Genomic DNA, 21,585 nt, shown 5'->3' with positions numbered 1-21,585 from the left:
GTATGGAAAAAAATAAACACACGTTGGATAGTCTAGCTAGCACTGGTTGAATAAACAATGAAAATCCAGTATTATGTCAGTTTCACTTTGGATGATCCATATGGTTTAATGCCATTATGACTTTTCCACTTGCCACACAATGTCATTAATACAGAAAAAACAGATTGTTGTTCATTTGTAGGGCCACAAACCAGGGGTGGGTTCTAACTTACCTCACTGCCTGTTCACTTCCTCCCACATTGTGTGGCCGTGCAGCGCAGTGCAAAAAAAATCCAGGACAAAAAGCCAAAAACAAGATGGCGACCAGAGGCACAGATATATATATCCCAGTGGGTATGGCTAGCTGATAAGGCCAAAATAAGGCTGAAATAGATCTATCCTAGTCTCCCTTAATTTTCAAATTCAGCAAAAAAACATGTGACACATATAGATAGAATTGTCGGCTATCAATAAAATTAACTGCCTTGGAAATGGCCCTGGGTTGGGCCGAGAGGCAAATAAGGAGCTGTGATATTCCTTCAATACACCAGGGTGATTTGACACAAAAATATGTAACCCTTCCCTGGTGCAGAGCTGAAGGGATTGGATACTGTAGCCTAGAGGATAATTCTCTGCCTTACAAGGCAAAGGTTGCAGGTTCAAGTCCCAGTGGGTATGGCTAGCTGATGAGGCCAAAATAAGGCCGAAATAGATCTATCCTAGTCTCCCTTAATTTTCAAATTCAGTAAAAAAACATGTGACATATGACATATATATATATATATATATGGACAGCCTTATTATAGACATGATAAAGCTGTGTTTTGTAACAGATATTCTTTCCTACAATGGCAGCTGCATTATGCAAACTCTTTATCCTTAATTCCAGTCCACACATTTAATGTAACAAACACATGCAATTGTTTAGAGTCTGGATCAGCATTTTAGAAGGATTCGGTTATTATAAATTTGAAATTTTAAAAATATGTGTACCAAATCCTGCTTAAGATCAAAGAAAGGGAATCCCCAACTTAGAACAATTCATTTCATAACCATTCAAACTCAACAGCAGCACTGAAAAAAGTGACTTATGACCGTTTGCCACACTTACAACCATTGCAACATCCCCATGGTCACGGGATCAAAATTCAGATGCTTGGCAAGTGATTTATATTTATGACAGTTGCAGGGCTCCAGGTTTGGCAATCTTCTGATAAGCCAAGTTAATGGGAAAGCCAGCTTCACTTAATAATCGTATTAAGTTATCAGCTGCAGTGATTCCCTTAAGAACTGTGGCAAGAAAGGTGGTAAAATGGAGCAAAATTCACTTAACCGGTGTTTCACTTAGCAACAGAAATGTTGGGTTCAATTGTTGTCATAAGTCGAGGACCACATGTATAAAGCAGAGTACACAGAGCCCCCAATAAGTTCATTTCTATCCAACATAGTACTATAAATCACAAAACACTGCTATGCCTATTGCAAGTGTACCTTTAGAATATTCTGCAAATTAATTTGGAGAAGTAGTCTTGATACTTCCTACTGTTTAGTCATTTACCATCTAATGTCTCGTATACGAACAATATTGTGCTGAAAATCTCACCAGAGGATCTCCTTCAGCATCACTTGGTGGAACCTGTTTGCTGGTTGAACCTTCCCGTGGCATAGAATAACCATCAAATCCAACATCTTCTGGACGCAGTTGCAGCAAAGGAGGCCACTCGTGATGTTGTGGGGTAGCTGCCCATGGATAAGTGTCCATCACCCACTTGGCAGGATCCTCCCATGGTGCTCTTCTACCATACAACTGCAAGAAACAGTACAAAGCCATTATGAATCAAAGGATTTGATATTAAGCTTGTTTTTCGTCACACGTGTATAGAAATGTTCTCATGTTTTTTCAACTCATATGAGCAATCTTTCAATCTTGTGTTTGTGACAAGGCAAATTTGAATTTTAGTAAGAAGAAAATAAAGGATGGAAAAGCAGTGGTCTTGACAATGTGGAAAGAAAACAAACAGAGCAGAGATAGATATTATTGGTTTTTAAAAATCTAAATTACCAGATTTTTAAAATTCTTTTGAACAGCAGTATCTATACTTTTGAATTTCTCTCTTCATTTAAAAGAAAAATGCAGGAAGCAGTGCTGTATACATACTTTATACCTCAACTCCGGAATGAAAGATATAAATTTGATGAATGAATGAATGAATGAATAACAGACAGATTAAGAGATTAATGGAATTGGAAGGGGCCGTGTAAGTCATCTGTCTTTTATTCATTTTAATACCTCCTAGATACAGACAAAAGCTGGAGACAAATACATTCAACAATTGTCTACAGCTGACATTTCCCCGTTTCTAAGAGGTCTGTAAGGGGCATGCATAAATGCACCATTGTGCCTACCATCTCTGTCCTACTGCCCTATTGTCCTTTTTTATCATTATTTTTACTTATGTTATGTTTATACAAAGTACTATCCTATACATATTTGACAAATAAATAAAATAAAATAAATTTGAGACAGGTGAACAAATTGGCATTTTAGATCTAAACCAGACATGTTTTTTTTTAAAAAAATATTCTGCTAAAAGATACAAATACATGTGACCAATAATGCCTATGGCAGGAGTTATACTGAATATTTAGGGAGGAACAAATTCTCATCTCCTACCCATATTCTCAGCAAAACGTGCATTCTATTCTGACAGCACAACAAAGGCTTTGTGAGCAAATCTGCCCACTAGATGTCACCATATCTTCCAAAAGCAAATCCTAAATCGGGAAGCCACACAACTTTTGAATAATGCTTCTTGGGTGTTCAGCAATTACTGCAGGAGAGTGGGTGGAAGAAAATGCAAAGACTGCCTCTCCCAACTTGATGTCTTCTAGATGTGTTGAACTTCAGGTCCCATTCCCTCAAGAAAATGAGACTAAAGATCAGCTTTGCTGATTGAGTTATCTTGCAACATATCCGGAGAACAACACCTAATAGCTGAATTAAGGAAGACAACTCTAAAACGTTTTCTACTTTTTCCTCTTTTATTCCCTTTCATCCATTTTGCATTATAATATTGGGGGAAAGATCAAGAGCAACATGAGAAAATATTATTTTACTGAAAGAGTAGTAGATCCTTGGAACAAACTTCCAGCAGACGTGGTAGATAAATCCACAGTAACTGAATTTAAACATGCCTGGGATAAACATATATCCATCCTAAGATAAAATACAGAAAATAGTATAAGGGCAGACTCGATGGGCCATGAGGTCTTTTTCTGCCGTCAGACTTCTATGTTTCTACGTTTCTATAAGCCAGTTTTAATATTTTATTATTTATTATTTATTTATTATTTGGATTTGTATGCCGCCCCTCTCCGAAGACTCTTTGATCTTTCTAAATTGATCTTTCAGGAAAATTTGGGGCTTAAGAGATATGGTAGATATTTTAAATAAAAGAAGATTCTTTATTCCAAAGGCAAAGGTGAACCTGGTAAGTCAAGACATACAACATTCAAATCCTATTTTTATGGCTCACACAGGACTGTGCAAAGCTTCAAAGGGGCCATTTCCCTCAGGCAAGGCACCTGGAAAGCTCGCCTTTGAAGCCGTTTCCTGCATGAAGCAGCGCAGCCCATCCACCCACCCAATTCCTACAGCAAAGCAAAATGGTCTTGTGGCTTTGGCTTCCCTTCATTTCATAGGCATCCTTCGGTGCTTCCAATAACTGGAGGCTTCAATTCACGCACAGGAAGCTTGGAGAGGTTACAAAGGGTCCTGGCATGGCCAGTGGTTCAAAATGCTGCCTCTTGCATTTTTTAAAACTCAGTGATATTTATCTTAAATTTATCTTCCTTTCACTCCTGGGGGGAAAAAAGTTCTGGAAATGATTTGTTGTTGCTGCTGTAGTTGTTGCCAAACTCACTTCTGGGTGATCAGGTGGTTATTCTTGTTCCAAGTAGCAATGAAACCGGTGCCAGACAGTGGGACCAAAGCGATTTTGGCTGTTTCTAATTCAGTCTCAGGTATAAAGAATGTGCAGAAGGAATTTCTGGTGTGGCTCTACCTAGTCCAATACATAATTTAATTGGGACTTTTTCTGCCTGAATGTAGGTTAGGAATTCCAGGATTTCAACATGGCTGAAACATACTGCATTGGTAGTTTGCTCCAGAATTGAAGTAAAACTGAGAAGTCTCACAAAATTTATATTATACACATATTCCTTCTCTCTCAGTCCATCCTATTCACATTGCTGTTACTGTATGGAAAAAAACATTTCTAGCTTGAGGTTATTTCACATATTGTTAAGAAGCAAAAGCTCAGTAGTTCATCTTATCTCCCTGTAAGGTAAATGTATATGCTTGAAGACAAATGTTTGATCCATTCACAGTTTACATTTTTGATGTGCAGTTAAACCTTTTTCAATAAATCTCTAAAGAATGGAATATGCAAAGACTCTATGACCTATTGAACAACCTATTTAATATACTTGGAGGCAGATGGACAAGCATTATGCATGTCAAAGTTATTGCTATGTCACTTCTGTAATAGATATTCATGCAAATATTGAAAGTTAAACTCAAGCATTCACAGACTTACAGTTTAGAAATAGTGAAAGGTATTATTTCCCATTCGATTTCTCTATACTCAAAAGAATATATAGTTTATTAATGTGCAAATCACTATTTAATATGTCAAGCACTAGTTTGTGAATCATGATAAATTAAAATTAAAATTTTATCTTGACCCATCTCTTCCCATTACTAGTTTTTTGTCTTATAATGGCAAGATGGTAAATGTATCAATGAATTAAAAATATATGGGTACATGAATATTTGCATTAGATGACTATATAGAGAATGGTAATTATTTACAGCTAAAATGATATGTTATAGTTTTCCCCCCTTTTTTTGGGTTGTAAACACTTTTTGTGTTTTTGTTTCAGAATGAGTTTATTTAAAATTGAATATGACAGAAGGGTGGAGAGAAAAAAGCCCCTTTTCAGGTGAATAACTAAGGTGAAGCCCAAGTCAAATGTTTATTTAACTTTCTAGAAAGACTCAAATTGGAGCAAGTGAGGACTATTACAATGGTCTGTTCATGGGTTCATGTGACAAAAACTATGCTATATTCTTTCAACAGAGTCACTGAGTAGACAGAAAAAAGGGCAGCGCCCATTCTTAATCCCAAAATCATAAAATGTGTTTATAAACATTAAAAACCCTTGAGAGGAAAAGAGAACTGCCAAATGGAAACGAGTGCCAAATGTAACATTTCTTCATCTGATAGTGCTAAAGTCCTTGCAGCACACAGAAAAACAGCTTTTTGCATCAGGATTAAAATCCTGTTGTTAATGCAACTTGACCTCAACAGAACAATTATTTACATTTGGAAAGAGAAGTCTGTGCTAGGGTATTTTTTTTGGTGGTGGTGGGGATGTTAGTTGCCCTGCTGTGTTGGTACAATTTGAATGCATTCAGTGGACTAGTTTTATATGTCTATTCTTTGGACTACTGTGCTAACAATAGTCCAGCTTGGATAATATAAGACAGACACTATCTAATCAAGGATTTATTCCCACTATCTGCATTTCCTTCCATATAGCAGGAAATATCATTCCATCTACCTGAAGAGGAAGGTATCAACTTGCTCAGATATGCAGGAGTTCCAAAATGAAATTTCTATACAATAGCCCTTTAAAATAGAAATGCTTTCTTAAAATGGGCTAAATGCGAACCGAGAACAGTTCGAAATCAAGAACAACACATTTGTCTATGATTAATGAGGTCACTGACTGAGGATAGCTTTAAATAGTGATAGCAGTAGCACTTAGATTTATAAACTACTCCATGATTCTTAATAGCACTTTCTAGGCAGTTTACAGAGTCAACATATTGCCTACAGAAATCTGGGTCCTCATTTTACTGATCTTGGAAGGATGGAAAGCTGAGTCAACCTTCAACAAGATTGAACTCCTGGCTATGGGCAGAATTACCCTTCAATACTGCATTCTAACTACTGCATCACCAGGCACCGTGGTTAAATAGGTGAACAAATAAACAACTAATTTTAAAAGTCCCAAAGCTCTTAAGCAGGGCTGATATTTTCAATTCCATTTGGTTTTCCCAAATGGGAATTTGGGGGATATTAAAGCTAAAAGATTGACTGTTGTAGAGACATAGCAATCCTTTAAAAACCAACTTTTAAAATTGGGACGATTCTTATATTTTGCCAAGTTGAAAAAGGAAAAACCAGTGCCTTAAGCGTCAGAAATAAATTTTTCCCTTTAACGCTAAACAAAACATGGGAAAATAGATCCAAAAATGTTGCCTCTTGTGACATTTGTAGCTGTTTTCAGAAAGGAACAAAAGTATGGTCCCATGCCTATTAACCAGGAATTTCAGGGTTTTGCAAGGTCCTATCTGATCACAAACAGGATTTTGCAAGGTCCTATCTGATCACAAACAGTGTACATGTGCGAGCGGCGAGTTCCACTTACCCGCGTAGTGGTACACATCTGCTGAATCAAGTGCTTGCATGTACCCGTGCACATCCCCTTGAGCAATTTTGCTTTGGTGCATGCATGGAAGCAAAAAATTGCTAAAATCTCATGTGCATGAGCATCCCTTCCCAAGATTTTGCTTCTGCGCATGCTGCCCAACGGACCGGCAAAGAATGCACCGGAGCGGTCAAGCACAAATTGTCCAGTAGAGCTCCATGGTGTACCAATAGCAACCCACCACTGACTTGTGCTGTATTTGTCATATTTATATCCTGGTTTTTGTAAACTGTGATTACCTGTAGCCCTTCTCTGACAGCCTCAAGAAGATAGGGAACAATGGAGTAGTTCCATAGGTCAGTAAACCAAACCCTTGACCCATCCACATCTAGAGGGCAAGAGAGAAACAGGCGTGGACCTGTGAAAATCAAGAAAGATGTAAAGTGGATTATTTTCAGTAAGGAGAAACTGATCTATTTATTTTAACCTTAACATTGTACAATGACAAGAGAAATGATTATTCAAATTTTATTTTATTTCTTACCGATAGTAACATCTGAAGAACTGTGAGCTTCCAAGAACTTGTTGAGATGTTGCCAAACCTTGGGAATCCAGTCTACAATCTTAATTAATTCTGCATTTCTCATTCGGCCGCCAATTTCTGTTTCAATAAGTTTTCTTCTCAAGAATCGGGCAAGAAAGCCCTTGACTGGCTCAGTGTGATTGGCACATAGTACCCATCTAAAGTTGTGGTGCAGCTGAAGGTTAGGTGTTGAGGAAGTTGCTTGGTTCATTGTTCCAATGATGTAAGGGCTGCAGGGAAAATGTTATTGTTTAGATTTTTTTTTTAAAAAAAATTACATTATCATCTCATGTGCTTTTTTTGCTTCCTACTCATGCTCCTCCATGTTATCTGACTTTCTGGAATGCTTTAGAATATTTTATTTACTTTTCAGGGAAATGGTAAGGTAATTCTTTGAAAAACATTTTAAAAACAGTAAGAGAAGATTTAAAATATACAGATTTAAAAGTGGAGGGTTACTGAACAGGAAAGTGGTCAGAATGCAAATCAAAGAAATTAAGAAATGAAAATATGAATAAGCAGATAAAAACATAAAAAAGCAGTCTTCCAATGAAACCTAAAGACAGACACAGATTTCAGAGGATAATTAGAACTGCGGGAAAAAACAATTACTACCAACTTGCCTTCCACTAAGCACCTGTATATTGCATGAGTCAAAAAGAGGGTTGTGAAAATATTTACTGACACCTCGCATCCTGCATATAAATTGTTTCAACTCCTACCCTAAAAACAGGGCTGTAGAGTACTGCACACCAAGACAACTAGATACAAGAACAGTTTTTCCCCGAATGCCATCACTCTGCTAAACAAATAATTTCCTCACCACTGTCAAACTATTCACTAAGGCTGCATTACTATTACTATTAGACTTCTCATTGTTCCTATCACTCATCTCCTTCTTATGACTGTAACTTGTTTGTATTCTTACAATTTATATTAGTATTGTTTCTTGATTGCTTATTTGTACCCTACAATAATCATTAAGTGTTGCACCTCATGATTCTTGATAAATATATCTCAGTGCGCATAAAAGAGCACACTGAGAGCCTATGCACCAAAGACAAATTCTTTGTGTGTCTAATCACACTTGGCCAATAACTAATTCAATTCAGTTCAGTTCAGTTCAATTCTATTCTTATTCTAGCACAGGAAATCAGGAGTCAAGTGGCTCAACTGAACACAAGTTTATTACATGTTAACACTCTCTACAAGAATCTGAACTACTAATGGTCAAAGCAAATTGGCAGTAGAATAGAGTCAGTGGAATTCAAGGTGGGCTGGACTTAGAATCCTTGTGGGCATGAAAGGACTTGAGACTAATGACATGCTTGACTTCTCCCCTTGGATTCAGCCTGGTCATATCCTACTGCTCATGATAGAATTCAGAATCTACCTGAAAGGTACAATACTTGACAAGGGGTGTAGAGAAGAAGAAGAAGTAGTTAAGTTATCCATCCCCTGCTCTACACCCCTTGTCAAGTATTGTACCTTTCAGGTAGATTCTGAATTCTATCATGTCATTAGTCTCAAGTCCTTTCATGCCCACAAGAATTCTAAGTCCAGCTGCACGAAAAAGTACCTTACACTTTTTTATGTATAACTACCTTATACATTTTCAAATTACTCCATCTATTCTGTACTATAAATGAAAAAAGGGTGGAATTTTAAAAAAGGAAATATGGACATTGGCAGAACTTTGCAGAAAAAGGTTGGTAAGGACTAGTGTTTTCCATCTCTCCAAAAGCTTCTGTTAATATTGAATCTTTAAGAAGCTGGAGAAGTCTCTATAATGAAAGCATAGGAATATTTGTTTTAGGGATCTCCTAGTTTTATAGACACAAATAAAATGAAAAGCCAGGCATTGCTCTAGATTTTTAAAATTTCTATTTGCTGTGTGGTCATGTCTTTTATGTCTTATCTGTCATAGAATATAGCATTTAATTTCAGCTTTAAATCAAATCTCAGGGTATATTCATGAAAATATAATTTCTCTTTAGAATTTATTGTGATCTGTAATAATAATCTGAAAGGGAATTTATTTAACTTTTGTTGTAAATTTTTATATATTAACTAACAAAAACATAATGAACATTTCTTTAAACAAAAGCCTTATATGTTTCATTACACAAACTATATTGTTATTCAACAATTCATGTACTAATTTGAATGAATCTTCAGTCAAACTTTGGGTTGCATGATTTATAACAGTATTTATTTTTACTGATTTAGATTATGTTCAGATATAAATCCTGCATGGTCACTTAAAATAAATCCTTACTTCTGGGCATCAGTTGAACTAGAATCAATAATATTTTACTAAATTTTATCTAAATAAACAATATTATGTTTGTGGGCACTGAAATCAATTAAATGAAGGTTCACAGAATATGTTTGTTGGTAGAGAAACAGACTTTCCATCATGAAAGGCAAAGATAAAATAATAGATTTTACCATTTGTGGTACTTGCAGTTCAAAAGCCCATTGAAGATCTCTCCTAGAGAGCTGACGTGATGTAAATTGTCTAAGATGATTACAAGAGGCATCTCCACTGCATTATTTTCACTGCTACATTGGTCTGCAAGATTTGATAGGTATTGGCGGAGTTCCTGTAAAAAGAAAAAAAATGTGGTAGGAAAAAAAATCCTGGCTTGCACTTATGACTTGGAGATATTTGGTGGTGATGAAGGCTGTTTGGTTCAATTCTAAAAAGGTCTTTATACAAATATAGCAGTAACCATACTGCAACATAGTTCTTTTAAAAATTATTTTGAATAAACTCTGTACATTGCTGGTTATCTTGCCTAAGATAACCATGTTTTTTTGCTTAATCCTCAAATAGTGATCCTCAAAGCATGTATTGTTTGGGAGTATAAGATGCACATTAGTTTTGGGGGAGAAAAACAAGGAAAAAAGGCTTCTGCAAACAGCACAGATGATATACATTATTTGCTGTATATTTCTGTGCATGTGTGTCTGACCCATAGAATTAGCAAAGAATTGGAGAAATGAACATTATGGCAGTATATTAATGCCAGAAAGTTTTCTTAAATGTAGTCGCACTAACTCCTCCCAATTATTTAAATGGATCTACTCCAAAGATGACTAACTCAGGGTTTAATTCAGCTGCCTTATTTTAATACTAAAACAAGACACTATTAAATTTCAGGCTATACTTGTACAGATGCTGTTAAAATTGATGTGGCTTTCTGGAAGTATAGTTATTCTCTGCTATTTAAAAGAAGATAAAATAGCACTGGGCCTCTTCAGATCAAGCATTTATTTTAAAAAGCTTCTTCATTTTATTGAATTGCCTAGAACAATAATAATACAGTCTTTAAAAAATAAGTCTAATAATTTGAACATTCTATAGACATTTATAATTATTGACTTTCCTCCTTGTAGTTTCAGAAAGTCCAAAATTGCCAGCAGTTCACCTCCCAGCAATTTGCCTTTTTGCAGCTAGTTTCTTTCAGTTCTAGCATGTGGCCTGCTTGTGTTGAATCAGCTGTAGGTTAGGAAGCTGATAATCACTTGATTTTGCTAATCAGATTGTGCACTGTTTGCTGCAAGGAGGTAAATTGCTGGAAGGAAGAGACAAAAGGGTAGGGCTGGCTGGGTGGGGCTACATTTGGTAGCTAAGATGCACCCAAGTTTTCACCCTCTTTTTCGGGGGGGGGGGGGGGTAAAAAGGTGCATCTTATACTCCGAAAAATATAATTGCTTCTCAATAAGGTGAGAGGGTTAAATAAGGTCCAGGAGGGAAGGGTTTTTAATAGGAAAGTGAACACAAGAACAAGGGGACACAATCTGAAGTTAGTTGGGGGAAAGATCAAAAGCAACATGAGAAAATATTATTTTACTGAAAGAGTAGTAGATCCTTGGAACAAACTTCCAGCAGATGTGGTAGATAAATCCACAGTAACTGAATTTAAACATGCCTGGGATAAACATATATCCATCCTAAGATAAAATACAGAAAATAGTATAAGGGCAGACTAGATGGACCATGAGGTCTTTTTCTGCCGTCAGACTTCTATGTTTCTATGTTTCTATGTTTCTAGAGTTGTACCTTGATCTCATATCTGAATAGGAGGTAGTATCTAAAGCAGGAGTAGAGCAGGGCCTATGAAATTATGAAAATCTGGCATTATATGCCCAGATAAGGAAGAAGACAAAAAGAGACGTAGCATTGACAGGCTTGGAACTCCTAAAGGATTAAGACACCAGTCAAGACAGTCCACTTCCAGCTATGCTTTTCTCTAGGTGGATTTTGGAGAGTACTAGTAGAAATTATCATTACAGGAGACAGAAGAGGAAATCCAAAAAGCATTAGTTAGTAACCAAATACCATTTCTCATTGAAGAATCCCTTTTCCTGATCTCTAAGGCATATCATAAATCATATCAAATCTACTATTCAAGCAAAGTGTCTAATATATCTCCATTCTTGGTAAGGTATAATAACTCATCTCCGATGAAATGTTTGCTCTGGAAAATTATTTGTGAACAGAAACAATATTCATGAATCAAGGCAAATTTAGGTGTCCCGGGATAATGTTTCTGGTCCAATCTGGGTCACTTACCAGGATCAGAGGTTTAGCCTTCCAAGCTTTCATGCCTATGTTCCATCATGAGCCCAAAAGCTCGGAAGAGTAAAACTCTGGTCCTTTATATTCAATGCAGATTGGATCCTGAAACAACATTTTCACCAATTCGGTACCCGTAATACTCACCTTACTGGACTTGTGATCTACATTAAAGGTTGCAATAGCACCATCAGCCAGCTCCCTGCCTTCTCTAAGCACCATATATTCAGACAGGCGATTGGCTAGGTATGTTTTTCCAGTGCCACTTGGACCAGATAAAATGATTCTCCGATGTTCTATCAAGAGGGACACGTAACGTTGTAGAATTGGCTTTGGGATTAAAGACTCAAAGACCAGGCCATCCAAGCTATTCTCTATGATACCTGTAATATTAGAAAAAAACACACAATTTAAACCTTTTTCTTGCTTTTGTTATTGTCACTCGCACAGGAGAGAAGTGTTACTATTTTATATGTAATATCTTTGAACTTCCCCATCCTCAAGCTCTTTAATTTTCAGTTTTTATTCACTTTGATTAATAAGCAAAATACTCATAATAATTTTCAAAGAACATTCCTTTTTACAGAAAAATGACTTCTGTCTAGAATGGAATAGAAAGAGGAAGATTATGCAATATCCAGTGGCACAGAACCTACTCAGTATCAACATTATGCAATAAAGAAGTTCAAAAATCTATCCCCTTGTAAACTAGTGATTTAAAAACATGCCATACATGGTTTTTCAAAAAAAATTCCAAGGTCTGACTAATTAAATAAGTAGTACATTTCTATTATCAATCAAACTTCCCCCAGTGTTTCCATCTGATCCCTCACAAGACCTTCATCTGATGTGACCCACACTTGACTCCTCACAAGATCCAGTACCAGACCTCTACCTGACATGATCTTCCCATCTCAAGGCTGACTGACTATTTGAAGCCCTTAAAAGTAGAAGAACACCAACACTGACATTCCCTAAATTCCACTGAAGATGTTACCTAGCTTGGTAATAACTCTAAGCTCAGAAAACACACCTCCACTGTCATCCTACATCTGAGCTACAAATCTTCACCACAGTATATGTTTTAATAGCATACAAAAATGACACTTATTAGGAAAAACTCAATACAGTGATCCCTCGATTTTCACGATCTCGTTCTTCGTGAAACGCTATATCGCGATTTTTCCCACCCGATGACGTCACTCTCTTCCTTCCTTTCTCATCTTTCTTTCTCTCTCTCTTTCTCTATCTTGCTTCTTCCTCTCTCACACTCTCTTCCTCCCTCTCTCATCTCTTTCTTTCCTTCTCTCTCTTTCTCTATCTCTCCCCCTCTTGCTGGCGGGCGGTGGGCGGGCGGGCGGGCGGGCGAGCGGGGGCATCAGCGAGGAAGACCCAGGGAAGGTTCCTTCGGCCGCCCAGCAGCTGATCTGCTCGGTAGCGCAGCAGCAGCGAGGAGCCGAATCGGGGTTTCCCCTTTGCGTGGGCGGCGGGGAAACCCCGATCTTCGTCTGCTCGCTGCTGCTGCGCTACCGAGCAGATCAGCTGCTGGGCGGCCACAGCAGCAGCGAGCAGACAAAGATCGGGGTTTCCCCGCCGCCCACGCAAAGGGGAAACCCCGATCTTCGTCTGCTCGCTGCTGCTGTGCTACCGAGCAGATCAGCTGCTGGGTGGCCGAAGGAACCTTCCCTGGGTCTTCCCCGCCGCCCACGCAAACTCCACCATCTGCGCATGCGTGGCCATGAAAAAAAAGGGCGCGCATGCGCAGATGGTGTTTTTACTTCCGCAACCCTACATCGTGAAAAATCGATTATCGCGAGGGGTCTTGGAACGGAACCCTCGCAATAATCGAGGGATCACTGTATTGCCTGTTGTTTTAAAAGTATAAACTTTTAGACACCACATTAGAATTTGCTACATTTCCTTATTTATTTCCTATAAACCTAAATTTCCTTATTGGACATTTGGAAGAAATCCAAGCATTACAGCAATTAGAATAAATAATCAGTGGAACAAGTTGCCTTCAGAAGTTGTGGGTGCTCAAACACTAGAAGTTTTATACAAGAGATTGGACAACCATTTGTCTGAGATGTTACAGGGTTTCCTGCTTGAGTAGGATGTTGGACTAGAAGACCTTCCAACTCTGTTACTATATAAATGCAATTGCTGTTGCGAACTGATGTGGTCACATGATCTCATGCTTTAAATGATATTGCTTAACAATTCCACACCCAATTGCCATCATAATCTGATGACTCTCTGTACATGGAACTGGGCTGTGAATAACAAAGTCTAGCTTTTATTTGCCATTCATGTATATACAAAACCTGGGTAATGGGACTATGACTACCCTGTGTCCCACAAAATAATACAACCCCTGATAATAAGCCCTACTAGGATTTTAAGTGCTTGGTAATAAGGCCAAGCACTTATTTCAGGGTTCAAAAAAATATAAGATAGGGTCTTATTTTTGAGGAAATATACAAACAGGCACATGAACGATTCATAGGAATGTGATTGCATGTGAGATTTCTTACTAATTATGGAATGCAAATGAACAAACAACCTTTAGTCAAGAAAGAAAGCTAATTAAATCCTCCTATGCCCCTGAGATTTCTTCAATGCTGAAATCTGTAAAATCTACAATTACAACGAGTTGAAATAAATAAATCAGCTACAATTTACCTTTAATTTTCACAGAGATGGTGTTGTTTTCACCAACCAGATAGCCACAGGGTAGCAGCTCAGGAGTTTCTGTGCTATTTGTGCGAACAATTTCTCCAATGCTGTACCCCAGGACACTGTCCGAATTCAACCCAAGTTGACTCACAGGATCAACATGAATGATGTATTCCTGAGAAGAGGGAGCAAAAGAGAAAATTAGAGTTTGGGCTTTAAGAACAAAACTTCACAACCAAGTGCAATTCCCATTATAAAGAAATGCTTTTTAGCAAATATTTAGGAAATGATTATATGCCTTCAAATCATTTTTGACTCCTAGCAACCATATAGATAGGGGTTTAATACATTTTTTCATATCCCCCAATGGTGCACTTGTCACCACTGTAACTGAATCCATCCACCTTGGTCTTGGTCATCTCTCTTTCCTTCCATCTTTCCCAGCCTTTTCTAGAGAGCCAGGTCTTCTCATAATGTGTCTGAAGTAGGATAATTTGAGCCTGTTCATTTGTGCCTGAAGTGAGAATTCTGGATGATCTGTTCAATGATCCATCCCCATTTGTCTTCTGGACTATCCATGATATTCTCAGGAATCTTTTCCAATACCTATGTTTAAAGGCCTCAATCTTCTTTCTATCTTGCTTCTTTGAAGTCCAACTTTCATTTCCACAGGGTATACCATGGATTGCACAATTGTGTAAATAAAAAACACATCATACCATTTGAACATTTTTTCCAAGGTCTTCATTACTATTCTACAAAGTGTAGTTTGTGGTGCATTTCTTGACTGCTTGTTCCTTTACTGTTGATGGTTGATCCTAAAAGGTAGAAGCTACTATCATCGTGACAAATATTTTCCTGTTACCAGTACTATGCAAAATCTTCTGAGTACAAAATATTCCATGCTTAGAATGGCTGGTTTAATTGTTTTGAATCCTGAGAATGGTAATCTCTGGATATTCACCTGATTTGATGGTCTATTTGTCCAGGTAGGTATAGAAGCAAAGGTTGATGCTTTCCATGAGTAATTTTCTATTCAGCCATATTGTGTTTGTTATACATTTAAGCTCATAGGTTGCCAAAGCAATGTTGTTTAGTTTGGGAGCAAGATTACAGAATGCAGAAGTGCATATGTGCTTTAGGAAGAAATTTCAAACCTACAACTAAAGACGTATATTTTTATGGAGAATATATTCTTCATGGGATGAATTTAATTAATTAATCAATCATTCATTCCTGGAGGTTTTTATTGACTTATGTTCTATAGCTACATGGCACAAGCATCATAGCAAAAATTGACATTATGGACAATCAATCAATGACAGCATTGACAATAACTAGTGATTATCCCAATTTCTTCAACAACTTTCAACAAGAAGCCTTATTAGCCATTGTTACCAAAAGTGATGATATGTGCAATTTTGTTTACAGCCTTATCAACACAATCTAGACTAACGGCAATTTTTTGTAGTTTAAGATTATACCAAACCGTAGTGCTATCTTTGCCTAGGTAGGAAGTAGAACTCAAGGTCTGCAGGCTAGATTGAATTCAACCCTGAATTCAAAAAGGCAATGGCAAATTCTGGAAAAATGAAACACACTGTTCTAGCAAAATTTCTACCAGAGCTTAGACTTGATTTTGGTTCTGATACTGTCTTGGGTGTCCTGCTTGATGATCTTTGCTGACAGGTAAACTTAGTTTTCAATACAAATCAACTCAGGTATAATAAATTAATTCTTAGGTAAACTTTGAGATAAGTTGTGGTTTTCAAAATCTTGTACAATTAATCATAAATGTTTACTTACCAACAAAGAATCCAAAATTTTTCTTTTAAGTCGCAATCAAATAAATTATATATGGAAAATACTGACATAACTTTCAAAATATGGCACAGTTAGAAAAAAATGTCAAAAATAACATTATTTACCTTAAATAGTCTTCTAACAACGCCATCGAGAACATCCCATTTGGTTTTTCCGCTAACGCCTATGCAGCCAATTAGGAATAATCGAGGCCTAGAATCCTAAATAAAATTTAGGCATGTTAAAATGTGTTCAATGCTCAGTGCCATCCAGTCGCCCCAATTCCACCCCAATAAAAGGGATTACAGGGTCAAAAAAAAAAGAAATAAAAAAGTTGTTCAAATAAATAAATAATTGTTTTACTATTATTATACTATAGTAATATTTTACTATGATCCAACAAGCATTACTCCATAGTCTTTAACCAAATCTTATTCCAAAATATACTGCCAAGAAATTATAATGAAGAGTAATATTTTATTTGCAAACAATATTGCATATTTTTTGTATAATTTTACAAATCTTTGGATCACTTTTGTTTAATGGCTCATGATATATTGTCAAAGCATCCTTCTCTATATTTTTATATCTATATCTTTATATCTATTCTCTAGATATTCTTTATATCTAAAATCAACAAATTGGTATTCATTAAAATTAACATTTTATTGAAACTGAAACATCAGATTGGGTAAAATATTTTTTTCTTATATTGAAATTACATCCAAAACAATTAATTTTGCCTAAAACAAATTCTACTGACAGAAAAAATCCTTTGCCCTTTGCTCTACATCTAAAGTAAGAGTTGAATCACTCTCCCCCCACCTAGTCCACAAATTGTTATTTTTTAAAATTACTTTGAAAACTAGAAAAGAGAAAAGCCAGAGGAAGTTTTTCGGTATGTCCCTATTTGTTAATTCTAAATTCCTAAAGCACTAGGAGGTCTGAAGTTCAGAACAGTTACCACAACCGTGGCTGCTGACATTAAGTCTAAAGTAGTAGTCTAAGCAGAATCGTATATTAGGGGCAGCAACAAAATAAGAAACAAGGGGGGAGGAGGGGAAACATATGCTAGAGAAATCCAGGTTAGAACTTGTCTTTTCAGCACTGAAGCACTTCTGGCTGAGGTGGGTTCTTACTTACTTTGCTGCTGGTTTACTTCCTCCCGTGCCTTGTGGGTGCACTCAGGCTTTGTGCATATGTGCAGTAACAAACTTTAACACCCCCCCCCAAAACACAAGATGGTGACGCATGCACAAACCCTGGAAAAAATCCCCCACCCCAAAAAATATTTTTAAAAAAAGTTTATTTTTTTTTAAAAAAAAGATGGTGGCATCCATGGACAGGCACCGACCGAACTGGTTGCTTGACGTCACCAGTGGGTTGCTACCAGTTCAGGTGAACCGGTGCAAACCGAGAGGAACCCACCTCTGACTTCTGGAATGACCTTTTCTTGCTCAGCTTTTGAAAACTAAGCTTAGTTTTCAAAACAGTATTTCTCAATTTCAATTTATGGAAATCACGTAGCATGAAAAAGGTGACAGCACATTCAAGAGGTACTTGAACATGTGATGACATATTCCCTGTTTAATACTAGTGTTGGGCGAACCGAACCTGCAAAGTTCGGGTTTGTGCCAAAGTTTGGGTAAAGTTCAGGTTCGGGTTCGGCGTTTGGCGGAATGCCGCAAAATGCCACCACCTGGGAGGAGAGTGGGGAATCCCACGAGGGGATTCCGGGGGCGGGGCTTTGACATCACGGAGACTACTTCCTGGCCAGAAAGTAGTCTCTGTGACATCAAAAACCCGCTCCCGGAATCCCCTCATGGGATTTCCCATCTCCTTCTGCTTCCCACAATGGGATTCCCCACTCTCCTCCCTGGCAGCAGCGTTTTGCGGCGTTCAGCCACACGCTGAACCCAAACTTCACCCGAACTTTTAGAAAAAGTTTTTAAAAGCGCTGCTGCTGTTTGGGTTCAGGTAAAGTTCGGGTTCAGCAAACTCACCCGAACTTCACGGCAAAGTTCAGGTGAGTTCGCCGAACCCGAACTTCTTGAAGTTCGCCCAACACTATTTAACACCCTTCTCTAGTTATGTTTTGAGCAAGATGGTAAATCAAGGCAAAGGCAAAATATATTTTCAAGACCCATTTCAATCTGGTTCTTGTTGATTTGGAGGCCCCTGGATGAAAAACAGCCTATAAAAAGAAAACAGTAACCTTATGTAGATCCTTGATTTATGAAAAATGGAGCCCAAAATTTCCATTGCTAAGTGAAATGGTTGCTAAGTGAGTTTTGCCCCGTGTTATGATCTGTCTTGCCACAATTGTTAAATGAAGCACTGCTAAGTTAATGCCTGCAGTTGTTAAGTGAACCTAATTGACTCTGCTAATCAGATGATCGCAAAAGAGGAACACATAACTCTAGGACACTGCAACTGTCATAAATATGAGTCAGTTGCCCAGCATCTGGATTTTGATCACATGACCACGGGGACGCTGCAATGGTCATGACGTGAAAAATGGCCATAAGTCACTCTTTTCAGTGCCATTGTAACTTTGAACGGTCACTAAACAAACTGTTGTAAGTTCTTAACAATCAAAATGGCCAAAATATACAGCCAGAACGTTTTGACTCACTTCTTTCCATTTTTCTTCCTCCTGAAAGCTGACAACTATTTTAACATGCCTGCCACCTTCTTTCCGAGAAGAACCATCACTGGGGTCATCCAGTAGCATATCTATTGGTGGGGAAATAAAGATTCTATCTTCAAATATTGGAAGTTATGTTTGATTTAGTTTTTGAGATTCTGGCATGCATCTTATTCTAGTTATGACTGCTACTATGTGGGCTAGAAATATGTTTATTAAAGAAAGCTGAGGTTGGCTTACTGTTTAAAATGTCAGCTTTTGTATTTTCAAAATTATGGAGCAGACTTTGAACAAATGAAAATACCCTAGCAATTGGGAATAGTTATATAAGAAAGAAAGATTACAGAAATATTAACACAAAAGTTTTCTTTAAAAAAATCTGTAATGCTACTAAACGTTTGCAATCAGATCATTGAATGTGATTTATTTTTTCCTGAGGTCATAACTAGAATGCCATGTTTATATTACAATTCAGCTTATAGAAGAACTATCTCGGTTATAGAAGAAAGATTTACTATCCTCTTTATTCCACTTTAACATCTTATCTATTAATTGAATTCACAGCTACAGGAGAAACCCTGCCCACTGATGTGCCTATATACTCACCAAGACTTGCTGACTCTGTGAGGTTCAGACTGTGCTGTGACAGGCCCATAGACTGCCTTGGAGATGATGAAATGAAAACTTGAGATTGGACCCTGCTACAGGTGCCTTGGTTTTCAGATTTCAATTGGTCATTTTCGGCTTTCAATTTCTCAATCTCACTCTGGATTAAAAAACAAAACAAAACAGTGAGGGAGGTAGAAACACATTTTTTTTCTCATATCTGAATCAGCAGTGGGTTCTAAATCCTGTTTCTACCTGTTCACACCCTGCTCCTGCGAATGCACAGAAGCATCCTAGCCAGGTGGGTGGAGCCTCCCACCACCGCTACTGGTTTGCTGAACTGGGCCAAACCAGGAGCAACCCACCGCTGATCTGAATGTGATCAATATATCATGGAATCATAGAAACATATAATATAAAGTTTGGAAGGATCCGTTCAGATCAGGGTATCTAAATTTTTAGGAAATACAGTAATACCTCGTCTTATGAACCTAATTGGTTCCCGGGGGAGGTTCGTAAGGCAAAAAGTTCGTAAGACGAAACATTGTTTCCCATAGGAAACAATGTAAAATGAATTAATGCGTGCAATGAAAAAAAAACGCAAAAAACCACCGCCGCCCGGCTGTCACCTTTTGAAACAGCCGGGCGCTTCTCAGCGTTCTCCCAATGCCGAACCCGGAAGTTCGGAAAATGTTCGGGTTCGGGTAGCCGCCGAGAAGCCCCGCCGCCCAGCTGTCACCTTTTGAAACAGCTGGGGGGCTTCTCAGCAGCCTCCCAAACGCCAAACCCGGAAGTTCGGGTTTGGCGTTCGGGTTCAGGAGGACGCCGAGAAGCCCCCCGGCTGTTTCAAAAAGCGACAGTCGGGCGGCAGGGCTTCTCGGCAGCCTCCTGAACCTGAACATTTGCCGAACTTCCGGGTTCGGCATTCCGGAGGCCGCCGAGAAGCCCCGCCGCCCGGCTGTCGTCTTTTGAAACAGCCGGGGGGCTTCTCGGCAGCCTCCTGAACACCGAACCCAGAAGTTCGGGTTTGGCGTTCGGGTTCAGGAGGACTCTGAGAAGCCCCCCGGCTGTTTCAAAAAGCGACAGCCGGACGGCGGGGCTTCTCGGCGGCGGCGGCGGGTTCGTAAGATGGAAAAAGTTCGTAAGAAGAGGCAACAAATTTCCGAACCCCGGGTTCGTATCTCGGGTTGTTCGTATGGTGAGGGGTTCGTATCATGAGGTACCACTGTACGAACTTATGCTCCAGCACAGTCCCTAAAGATTGCCAGCTAGATTTGCATAAACACATCTGCCAGTTACTACCTCCATCTCAAGTGGAGATAGACACAATTACATACATATACTACACAATACGTAGATTATAGTTGAGATCCTATTTCCTTCTTTTGTACTTTCTTCATTGAAAGTACCCTCTTCCAATGAACTTTTTATTTCTCATAAAAATACAAGGTCTATCTTGTCATCACAAGATATAGAGCAAGACTCTGTATGGAATCAAAATAGGACACTATATACACACTAAAACTCTCCAAAGTTTAAAGAATTTTGAACAATTCTGCAAACAAAAGCGTTAAGTTAAATTGTAAACTTAATATGCAGGTGGTTAAAAGTACTGGTCTTTGTCAGAAGCAAACCTGAATAGAGTTTATTGACAACATTGAAATTACAATTCCTCCCAGAAAGTTATTTTGTTGCATTTCTATAAAATGTAAACAAATCCAAAAGCACAATATCTTTAAAAAGATACATTATAAAGCCAAAATTGCTCATAAAAGATGAAATATTATTGAAATTATGATGGGCATGGCTTGACCCTCTATATCGGTGATGGTGCACCTTTCTTTTCTTGGGTGCTGAAAGAGCGTGTGTGTGCGCTATTGCTCATGTGTGAGTGCCCACACCCATAATTCAATGCCTGGGGAGGGCAAAAACAGCTTCCCCCACCCCCCTCTAGAGGACAGGAAATGGCCTGTCCTCTAGAGCAGTGTTTTTCAACCAGTGTGCCGTGGCACACTAGTGTGCCGCGAGAAATGGTCAGGTGTGCCGCGAAGCTCAGCAAGAGAAAGAAAGAGAGAGAAAGAAAAAGAAAGAAAGCAAGAGAGAGAGAGAAAGAAAGAGAAAGAAAGCAAGAGAGAAAGAAAGAGAAAGAAAGCAAGAGAGAGAAAGAGAAAGAAAGCAAGAGAGAGAGAAAGAAAGAGAAAGAAAGCA

At 38.2% G+C, this 21,585-nt stretch overlaps 1 protein-coding gene across 6 annotated transcripts in view; it reads right to left on the bottom strand.

The window, feature by feature from the left end:
- The window catches only part of NAV2 (neuron navigator 2), a 395,483-nt gene that overhangs the window by 6,309 nt on the left and 367,589 nt on the right, over nt 1-21,585 (bottom strand). For all 6 annotated transcript variants that reach the window (XM_070761666.1, XM_070761675.1, XM_070761699.1 and 3 more), the window contains 9 exons: nt 19,378-19,537; nt 18,760-18,860; nt 16,250-16,345; nt 14,328-14,496; nt 11,793-12,028; nt 9,512-9,666; nt 7,022-7,290; nt 6,777-6,895; nt 1,583-1,786 (listed from right to left, as the gene is read on the bottom strand). In XM_070761666.1, the coding sequence (XP_070617767.1) occupies nt 1,583-1,786; nt 6,777-6,895; nt 7,022-7,290; nt 9,512-9,666; nt 11,793-12,028; nt 14,328-14,496; nt 16,250-16,345; nt 18,760-18,860; nt 19,378-19,537 (1,509 nt within the window). The remainder of the gene's footprint in view (nt 1-1,582; nt 1,787-6,776; nt 6,896-7,021; nt 7,291-9,511; nt 9,667-11,792; nt 12,029-14,327; nt 14,497-16,249; nt 16,346-18,759; nt 18,861-19,377; nt 19,538-21,585) is intronic.

The sequence above is a fragment of the Erythrolamprus reginae genome, chromosome 1 (assembly GCF_031021105.1).
Source record: "Erythrolamprus reginae isolate rEryReg1 chromosome 1, rEryReg1.hap1, whole genome shotgun sequence".
In the NCBI taxonomy this organism is placed as follows: domain Eukaryota; kingdom Metazoa; phylum Chordata; class Lepidosauria; order Squamata; family Dipsadidae; genus Erythrolamprus; species Erythrolamprus reginae.
This window is presented reverse-complemented; position numbering and strand designations above follow the sequence as displayed.